We start from the raw sequence: 10,474 nt of genomic DNA, 5'->3' as shown, positions 1-10,474 counted from the left end.
TGGGACTGCCACCCCCAAAACATCAAGGTCGTGGTTTTTCTGCTTGAAAACAACAACAGCTTAAAATCAACACTCTCCAGGGACATTGTTTACAGAACCCATTAAGAATATTTAAATGCCTAGCATAAAGCCAAACTGCACGCATCACGGTATTTTCCTGAAATCTCTCAACTAGTTGGCTGCTCTGCCCATGCCCCCTAAGAATTCAGAGAAACAGTAAATAGCAGTTTTGATCATAAACTTTGAAAACCCTAGTGTACATTCTTAAATGACTTCTTTTCTGGGGCATCAAAAACCTTTTACGGTTCTCACCAGGCAATTCATTCTGATGGGCCCATATGCTGCACTCCGCTTAGATCCCATCCTGGCAGTGCCCCCGTGTACGCTGCGCAGGCGAGCCAAGAGGTTGTTTTAAGAAGGCGTGTTTGTATGGGCACGCTCAAGGGGTCAGGACAACATCAAAGGTAATCTTAAAAAGAGAACCTTCTCGATGCCTCCTCTTTTTATATTCAGAAAGGTCATTGCTAAGCCAACTATTTGCAACAAGGCCTCTCCTGAGGCGTTTACCCCGTTGTTATTTTTTGCCTGTGATTACAATAAGTCGCTTATCCCCCAAACAGATTTAAGAACAATAAACAAATACAAAAGGAAAAGGAACATCTCATCAATAACAAAGACCGCATCTGAAGGCCCCAAGTTTTGTGACTCTTTTACATCTCTTTCCAAGCAAAGCAGGAGTCCTACAGAGAAAGGAATCCAAAAGATATGAAAATTATAAAAACAGAGAAGGATCCAGTTCTAGTCAGGATCTTGTCATTTCTGGGGAGAAATGGAGCCTGGGACAATCTTAGCACTTTATTTATATTAAGGCTTGTTTGTGATATAGCTAAAATTAGTCTTTAAGGGTATCCACTGTGGTGAAATGTGATAAATTCTTTGTTCTCGGTGTAGAAAGATACTTTCCTTGAATTTAGCACTCACGTTTTAAAGTCAAATTGTGCAAAACAAAAAGAAAGAAAGAAAAAGAAAAAATAGATCTGTGTGCTACGTTGAAAACTCGACAACTGGGCCCAATGCTGATCAGCCACAAGGAAGGAGCCGCCCAGGTGATGCCAGCTAGAAAAGTAACTTTTTTGTTGATTGGTGCTTCTAATGCTGGATTTCCTTTCTAAGGCAGACAGAGCACAGACACTAAACCTGTGCAATTTAGTACAATTATATTCTCTCCTCTCTCTTCCCATCCTCCCTCCAATAGATGTAATGAAGGACTTTGAGGTGCAATTCCTCACTGATAAATAGTCCCTCTCTGCCCGGAATGTTTATTAGACTGACAGCAGAGCGTACTCTTCTCGCTTTTTCCCTTGCCACTTATGACTCAGATGAATTTTAATAGGAGCAAAAAGCTTTTATTTGCACTGTAATTTCACTTAAGGATCATATCCTTCAGAAACTGGCAGACACTTGTATGTCTTGATTGCAAAACACACACTCAGGAGTAAAGAAACATGCAAAAGATGTTATTATTCAACCTGTCACAGCGCCGTAAATCTGCTCTGAACTTAGGCCATCAAAGCTTTTCCTTGGGGCCCTCCCCCACCCCTCTTTAAATAGGCCCCATAAAGAGCACACTTAGAGATTTCCGCCGACCCTGTACTGAATTAAAGGGTGAATTCTATTTCGTTGTTGCATCCCTGCCATCATGATGCCCACAGGAGGCTTTGAGTTACAGCAGCTTTTTTTGAACAAAATCGGGCTGCCTGGAAGCTGCATCTGTCTCCCCAAGGGAAATGCGATTTGGTAGGAATCCAGAAATCTTCAGGTGGTCGTTCCTACTTCACCGACTAACACTTCCTCAAACCATTTTATCTTGTTTCTGTTTGGATAGACCAAACTGAGGCTCGCATATTTATTCATAGAGATCCAGGATTTTTCCTGCCAGGCAGAGATTCTCTTCACCAGAAATGTCCTGTGTGAACTGTCTTTAGTGTGCCCTTAATTGTTTGTGAGCCACCTACAAACTGTGCCATTAAAATACTTGGCTGTGCATATCGTTTTTCTTTCAATGGTTTTAAATTCTTGATATACTGTCCTTTACTACAGAAGATATTCTTATCATATTTCATCTGTATATACCCTAAGCATCTTGTTACAGAAAAACTACATAATGCTGTGCCTAAAAAGAAAGCTAATATTTTAGATTGTGAATATAACATTTTATGTCACTGGAAAAAAACTGCATTTTAAATATTGTTTGGCCCAAAATAAACACTGAAACCCTTTGTCTTAAGTTAATTGATACGTAGTACAGCAGCTCTCTTGAGGAGAGTGGGACGTTAGAGATGGCAATCTGCTGCCATCTACTGGTGCTTGTTCACAGCTCACCCCCTTCCTCCCTTTGGCTGACCCAGCTCACGGAATTTGCATTAATTGGGATAAGTTTTGTAAGCGGTGAAGGGAAAACAAAGAAAATTCTCACTTTTTTTTTTATAAAGTTTTTCTTCATGATACAGGATGATGACTATCACTAATTAATTACTGGAGGAGTTCTTATTTCAAGAAATCCCTTAAATAACTGGCTCATAACATATGCCAGAAACAAATTTTGTTTTTATGTACAATAATTTAAAACCATGTGACTTCAAAGTGTTATAATTTAAATTTAAAAGACAAAAAACTGATATTGAGTGAGTGCTACTTTTTAGGAAAAGGTCATTATTTAAACTCATTTGTGGTGTTTTTCCTTAAGTACAAGGTGCACATCTTAACGAAACTTGCCGCAGAATTGAACAAATTTATGCTGGAAAAAGTGACTGAGGATACAAGCAGTATTCTTCGCTCCCCGATGCCGGGCATGGTGGTGGCCGTCTCTGTCAAGCCTGGGGACATGGTAAGGAGCATGCCTGCCTGTGGGACATGGGCAGACTGAAGCATGATCATATGTTGTGCAGGTCTTTCTTGAGTCACACTACCCCCCACGAAACAGCAAAATAGCTTCTGTGCAGTTTTTGTTCAACTGTTCACATCTGAATTAGGTTAATAACAATATCGGAGTGCCTCTCCCCTAAAATAATCTGGAACTGGAACAGAAATAAGGCCTGATTCATTCTGTTATTTGGCAAATTTGGAGTTTCAGGAAGTATTTTATTTAAAATTCCTATTTACTGTCTTAGCTCTCTGTGCTTTAAGCATCCTTAAAGAACTCATAGCAAAAAATAACCCTCCGATGGGGAACTTTTTGCATAAATTTTAGGATAAAAGGGAAGTTAATTCTGTAATCTCTATAATATCAGAGCACTTCCGTAACTTGGTAAGTAAAGGTTAGGATCACAGTTCTAAATTTTTCATGTAGACTTTGTGACACTAAGGCAAAATCAAAGCTGTATTAATATTTCCTCACATGTTCAGTCTCATGATGATTGACTGTGGACAAATTGGTCGGATATGTGCATTTTCTTAGAGCATGGTTAGAAATCTCTATTTATTAGCAGCAGAAGTAAAAAGAAAACAAAGATTCAACCAGTAGGTTTCTAGGGGGCATGTAAGTACTTGCATTTTTATTTGTGTGCCAGAAAATAACAACTAAACATGACGGTCTTTAATGAATAAGATGGTAATTCTATTTTGTATGTCAGTTAAATCAGAGGAATTGATATATTTTACTATAAAGATTATATTAAAACTGCTTCTGTAATTCTTTATTAACATAAATAGAATAATATTGAGGGAAAACTCACGTAGTTGTCATTGGATTCTAGGAAAGTATAATAGATAAATATTAAGAAAAATCATCAGTTTCAGTTATTTAAATGATTAGCCCTGAAATTGACACATGAAGTTGGAAAACTGACTTAGCAATTGCTTACCTGATGATACAGACATGGAACTACCAGCTTTACTAGAAATTAATAAAAGAAGCTAAGGAGCTATGAATTGTTACGTTATTTAGGAAGCATTGATGTTCTTGGAAGAAAGCACTCATGATTGTCTAAGCCCGAATGTCAAGGATTTGGAAGAGGTGATACTTAAAGATTGTATGTATGTGATGAATGAGGGGGAGGGGTCTGCCTTGTATTTCTTCATTCTGAAGGATTAGAGTCCCTAGGAGATAGTCCCTTGGCCTTGACTCTGAGCATGTGTGCACTCATCCAAATCATCAGAGCAGGTAGTCGAATCTTCTAGTTGACTACAAGTGTAGGTTGGTAAACAGTGTGAGGGGGTTATTTTGTTTTTTTCATCCTCCTTCTTAAGCTTTTTCTGGAAGCCACATGGGCTGTATACTGCCATCCCGAGCTTGTCAGTCCTAATTGTGTGGCTTTAATTATAAAACCACATTTGCGCTTTTTAAAAAATAATAAGTGTTTAGCGACAGTCCTTACTTTGCCAACACCTGAGTCAAAACCTGAGCGGCGGAGGGGGAGGGGCGGAGGCAGCTCCCGCCGGGGGTGGCGGGGAGGTTCCCAGGCCGCCTGCGCTGCCATTTGCCCCGGCTCCCGGGCCGGGAACCGGGAGCGGGCAGCCGTCCGGTTGCCAACAACTGCTGTCTCCTCTCCAGATAGCAGAGGGCTTAGCCTCCATGCTTTCCACTTGCTGGTCAGTGATTTAATGCGGAAAGCAAGGCCTTCAGTGAAATGGAACAGTGCGGTGTTAGTCCTTGGCCGTGGGGTAGCTCAGATATTGAAAGCCGCCGCCAGGAATTCAGTGTGGGTATTCAAGAATGGTTTGGTTCGAGGACTGACCGGAGCCTCTATTTTAGGTACTTCTTTAAAGTCAGAGGACGTGGCTGGGGCGCCCCTCGTGACCCGGCTCGTCTCTGTGCCCTTCCCCTTCCTGCAAATGCTCCCTGCACGCATGTGCCTGGGCTGCTCGGGGAGCAGATGCTTTCTTTTTACTCGCTCTCGCGTCCAGTGCCACTTCTGGCCCTCACAGAACTTTCTTTTATATTTTGTGCCATTGTGTTTTGATGAAACAGTGTTTTCTCTTGAGCTATTATTTGTGAAAAATGTCCGAAACCGCTAATACCTAAACCAAATGCAGGGCGAGACGTTTACGCGTCATCTCTTACAACAACTTGTATAGTTAAATCAGCTTTGTGTAATTAAAACACAAGGAACTTTCCTGGGACCAAAGGCACAGCACTTATTTGAGGTCACTATAAGAAAATAATCTTGTCACTTTCAAGTTTTGCAGTTTGAAATTATTGTAATGCTGCAGGGCATGTTGTGTTCTCAGCAATAACAAAAGCCCAGCCAAGGTTCTGCTTTTATCAGGAGAAAGAGAATGGAATCAATCATCTCTGTTATTTTCAAGGAAAACAAGGACCTAAAAAACAACTCGGGGCCTACAAGTGTTCTCTTTTCTTTGAAATGTTATTTTTTGTAGTTTCAATTCCAGTTATCTGTAAATTTTATGTTTAGCTGAAATAAAACTTGCCAAATCTTAGAGTGGCGAGCCTGGCAATAACGTGTTCCACAGAAGTGTCCCATAAATAATAAATAACAAACTGGTTTTGTGAAGTAAACAATTTTAGCAAAGTTTAAAAAAATCTCAGGACAAAATGATTTAGGTGGCAGTTGAGAAGTAATACCTGCACTAGGAGAGCTGTGTGGGGCAAGGTCTTCCCCTCCCTCAGCATAGAAGCTAGAGTTTACTCTAAGTGCTTTTATCGGGTTCAAACAGCAGAAGTTCCTAATACTTTTTCAGTGTCTACTAACATGCTATTTAACATTAAATGTGGTAGTAAAATCTTTTTAAGAAGATTATATAATAGCCTTTTTGAACATGTGGGGAGGGGATTCTTGTTAATAAACAGTAAAATGCATACAAGCAAACAAACCAATTAGAAACTAAGTAGAACTGGATCATAAAAGTCTACAATCACAAATTTAATTCAGAAAACAAATGATAAAAATGACTTTTATACCACTCTTATATGCCTTTTTTATAAGCCTTCTGAAAATATTTTTAATGACTGATTTTCATTTCAGTTTGAAAAATAGCCATTGTTTCTGTACATTTAATACTATCATAAACTGGGGGCACTTCTGTAATCAAAGTTAGCATTTTTAATAACTTGTAATGATTATGGTAGTCTTAAACAAAATTTTAAATATATATTCTTTCAGAATGATGGTTGAATACCATCATTAGACTTATAGCTGTTGAATTTTTTGCCCAGTTTTCATTTGGTTTGAAGTATAAAATAAAGTCATCATGAGCACATTTGTTTTGATATCAGAAAGAAAACAAAATACAAAAATAACAATGAGGCAACCTAATGGGATATTTTAATATTGCATTTAGTTAAGATTTTTTCTAGTTATGTTTAGATTTTGCGGCCATCTCAGATTTGCATCAGAAACATTTATTTTATTTAATACATCCAAAATTAAGTGAGACATGAACAAGAAGCTGGCCATCTGCCCATTTATGTTTCTTTCTTAATTATTACTTTGTGACTTCTTAGTTTGTGAGACCAGGTAAAATAATAGATTGACATTAACTACCTGTTGCTGTTTTTTTCCTGCCACTTAGCCCGTCCACTATTAGTAAGACAAACTGGGGTATTTTGGGGGGGCAAGATGAGGATGGTGCACTTTGTAGCAGAACTGACTTTCAGCAGCAGGTAATTTGGTGTTTGGGATTGTTGTTCTTACAACAGTGACTTAGGCAAAAAAACCAGCAACAATGGTGTGCTATAAAGTGTACCAATGAGAACATAAAATTTGTAATCATTAATAGGAGCACCACCCAGATTTCGCCCTGTTTTTCCCCCCTCTCCTTGCATGTGGTCCTTCAGGGGAAGGGCAGGCGCCCAAGCAGGTGGATGGGTGAGCATGATAGTCACACCTCCTCTTTGTCTCTAAACCGGCTGCAGTTGAGCTTACAGCTGATCTTGGAGAAATCACAAATAAACTTGGTGACAGACCTTTACTTTTCATTTCTTGAATAGGCAGGATTTGAAACCTCCTCTGCGCTTAGGTATTCCCGATGAGAAGGGTTGGCTTGGCCCTCTTGACGTGTTTGCCTGGCAGTGACTTGTGTACCCCACGCAGCCCAGTATCAATAATCGCATCTTTCCCTGGCAGAGGACCTGGCCTGGCTGTTTGATAGATTCTCCAGTTTTTGGATACCTTGATTTACAATCAGGAAATAATTGCAATAATTAAATTTACATATTTTATAGCAGTAGTTATTCAAGCAGTTTATTTGATAAGGTGCCAGATTTTCACCCAAACCCCAGATTGTATTCCAAAGCATGTATAGATTGATAATAATTCATTATTTAACATTTTAAACTTTAAAATATGAAACAGTACACACATACTAAAAGTTATAAAGACTAGTATGAGTACTTCTAAGCTCTCTGCTCACCTAATTTACCATATTTGCTTCCCATTTTATTTAACACCAAAACACTGCTTATGCAGTAAATTTGCCCTGTGAGCTCTCTCCAATCAAATTCTTACCCTGCCTTCTTCAGAGGTAACCACTATCCAGAATTTAGCCTTTTAATCTTTCCCAGGTAACATTTACTTTTAAACATTAGGGGTAATTTTTGTTGGAGGTAACAATTTGGGAATTTTACAACTTAATGATAATATCAATATAAGATAAAATGTTTTTATAGATTAATCAGTAAATTAAATATTGTAGGAGAGTCTTCTGCAAATTTGGCATTTGAGTTATTTTTTCAAGGAATGACCTACTTGGGATTATAGGGGATATTATCTTTGTTTTAAACATTTTTTAAGATGACAGTTCTCAACCTTACCAAGATTCAAAATATCCTTTCTTACCCTTTTGCAAAAAAAATAAAATCGTTGCTCTGAATCCTTTAACCAGCCCACTTCACAGAGGTAGTGGATCCAGATTGATTTCTTAAAGATATTGTAAATGACATCAATTTTAATTCTTTTTGTAACTAGAGGCTTTGGCTCCAGTTTTGAGCTAACTTGAAGGGCAGTCAGGTGTAATATTTTTCTTCATTTTAAGGAACTTTAAGAAAAACTGGACTTGTTTAATATTGGCCACAACTCTGTATTCTTTGCCCAAGCCTTTCAGCTCCCTGCTTTGAGACCCACTGCACAATTCCAAGGGGGAGCTACAGCGGGGCGCACGGGCGGAGGGTGGGCCTGTGGTCCCTCAGAGCCTTCTGCCTTGGTTGAGTGTTACTTCTCCTTGCTCATGCCCTCCTGAGTTAGGTGGCTGTTGCACAAACCCATTAAAGGAGGCCTTACACTGGGGATAAGGGGTTTGGCGGCATTTATGTCACCTTCCTTCTCTCTCTTTGTAATTTGATGATGGTTTGTTCTGTTATTGCTTAAATACTGCACAATCTCCTGGGGTGTCCTCTCCCTCCCTGTTTACATGAAGATGTTGGGATGGGAATGCACATTTCTTCTTTGGGAAATATCAGGGGATATTTAACAGCCTATCTTACTAGCTCAGAAAGAGGAAGTTATCATAATCAGATTCTAGCAGTGCCTTTTAACCAAATCTGAGATGCCTTTTTCCTGTGGCTGTTAACTTTGTCTTTCTTCAGATCTAAGGGCTTTAAAATGCATTGCATTCAGGCACCTGTGTTCTAAGTAGAACTGCCTTTAAAAATGTAATTGAAGGATTTTCACTTTTGTGGAGGCGTCAGCAGGGTTGATATTGATCCGTGCTTTCGGGGGGCCCAGTGCAGCAGAAGGGGAGACTGCAGCAGGCCGGTAAGCCCTCCGAGCCTTCTGTTTAATTTGGCAGAAAAACACACAATGTAGGACAACAAAAGAAGGCTCCTTTTTCCATAAAAATTCTTCCTCCCACCCACCCTTCTTCCCCAAAAAGGGGACTTAATTTTTCAGCTGCACGCAGTGATTTGGTGCTCACTCTTGCATTGAAACAGTTGCTGTCTGAACAGGCAGGAAACAGTTTTCTTTTAATTGCTGAAATCATTCGGAAGTGCTTCGTGCCCTGCTTCTATACAGCAGATGCTGTGCATTAATTGGCCTGCGTAGAAATGACCCAGGGTTCCTTGCAGCGGGCCCAATTTTAGGCAGAGGGTTTAAATAGCTTATTTATTATTTTGTATAATCTGGCGTACATTATGTGCTCCTGCATGTGTCGTATTTCATGGTCTGCAGTTTCTAATGTCATGTGGGTTTCAAAACCTGTGTTTCTCTGGTAATGTACTAGCAGCAGGTAAGCTCAAAATACCATCCATCAGGAGCTAATTTTTTATCCAGATACTCCAATGACTGATGAACCTGTCTTTTGTATGAATGTTTAGCACAGTAGAAAGCCATATGCCACTGGCACAGTTTCCTATGCATTCTTTACAGTTGCTAGAGAGGGGGCTTACGGGGGAAAGCCCCGCCATGCCGTTTCTGTCCTCTTGCCTATATTTAAAGGATAACACCTTTAAAATCGGCCCTGGTTTTGGACGACAAAAGAGGGGAGGGGCCGTCTTAAAGGAAATCCGACTCCCATAATCATTTTCTTTATCAGAAATATGGCTGCACACTCCTAATAGGGAACCTTGTTTTGTTACTCCCGTCTGTTCGAAACAGACCTTGGCCCATTAGAAGGGCCTCCCTTGTGTGGGAAGACCACAGCTGTTACTGTAAATCTCATCCCGTCACTGTATCACCCCCATTTTGTGGCTCTGAAGGATGAAATTGAGAAATGGAATACTGTGCAGCCATCCTTTACATCTCCAATTTTAGGCCTTTGCCATCATTTTCATGCTTTTATTCCAAATCAAATAACATTAGTGAGCTACACCTCCTTCTGATGAATATCTGGTATTGAGCGCAGCTTTCAAGTCTGTACTTTTGGGGGCTTCCTTTTATGTTTGGTGGAGGTCTTTCCCCCTTTCTCTTTTCTTTCTCTTCCTGCACTTCCTTTGAGCTTTCTTCCTGCGTTTGCAGTGGGTCTGAATGATACAAGTTGCCGAATGTGTCCCAGTCTTAACATGTTTTCCAAGAGCGACATGTGCAGCAGAAGGTTCTGTGTCTTTTCATCTTCGGGGAAGAAGTGAAAGGAACTTGGTAGAAGGCTATTGGGGGCTTTAATTGAAGATAAAAGTCTCTGGGGAAAGAGTCCTCTGAAAATAAATGGAACTTGATAGATTTCCATATCATTTATAACTTCCCTTAATTACACTTGGAAGACTTGCCAGTAAAACTGGAAAATTGGCAGCCTATATCCATTAGAGTCATTTTGCCGACCATGGCAAGCAGCTGGCTTTACTGGATTTTATTTCCCATCACTCACAATTAATCATCAGCTGGAGATGTCTGAGCCTCTTCAGCACAGAGCAGCGCCGGCGACATTCAGGCCTCCTAAACATGCTGAAATCTGCTGAGTAAATGGGCCGAGTTTCTCTCCAGCTTACTCATTTTGGGACAAGGCCGGCTCCTGCCTAATGAGTGCCTTCTGATAATCGGATGTGAATGTGAACCTTGACCTCATGTCAGAGGAGGGGACGCAA

General features: G+C 40.0%; 1 protein-coding gene across 2 annotated transcripts in view; it reads left to right on the top strand.

The window, feature by feature from the left end:
* Window positions 1–10,474, top strand: part of PCCA (propionyl-CoA carboxylase subunit alpha) — a 336,620-nt gene that overhangs the window by 289,326 nt on the left and 36,820 nt on the right. For both annotated transcript variants that reach the window (XM_087814252.1, XM_087814253.1), the window contains one exon: window positions 2,747–2,887. In XM_087814252.1, coding sequence (XP_087670378.1) covers window positions 2,747–2,887 — 141 coding nt within the window. The remainder of the gene's footprint in view (window positions 1–2,746; window positions 2,888–10,474) is intronic.

The sequence above is a fragment of the Miniopterus natalensis genome, chromosome 2 (genome assembly GCF_054644295.1).
Source record: "Miniopterus natalensis isolate mMinNat1 chromosome 2, mMinNat1.hap1, whole genome shotgun sequence".
NCBI classification, from domain to species: Eukaryota; Metazoa; Chordata; class Mammalia; order Chiroptera; family Miniopteridae; genus Miniopterus; species Miniopterus natalensis.
This window is presented reverse-complemented; position numbering and strand designations above follow the sequence as displayed.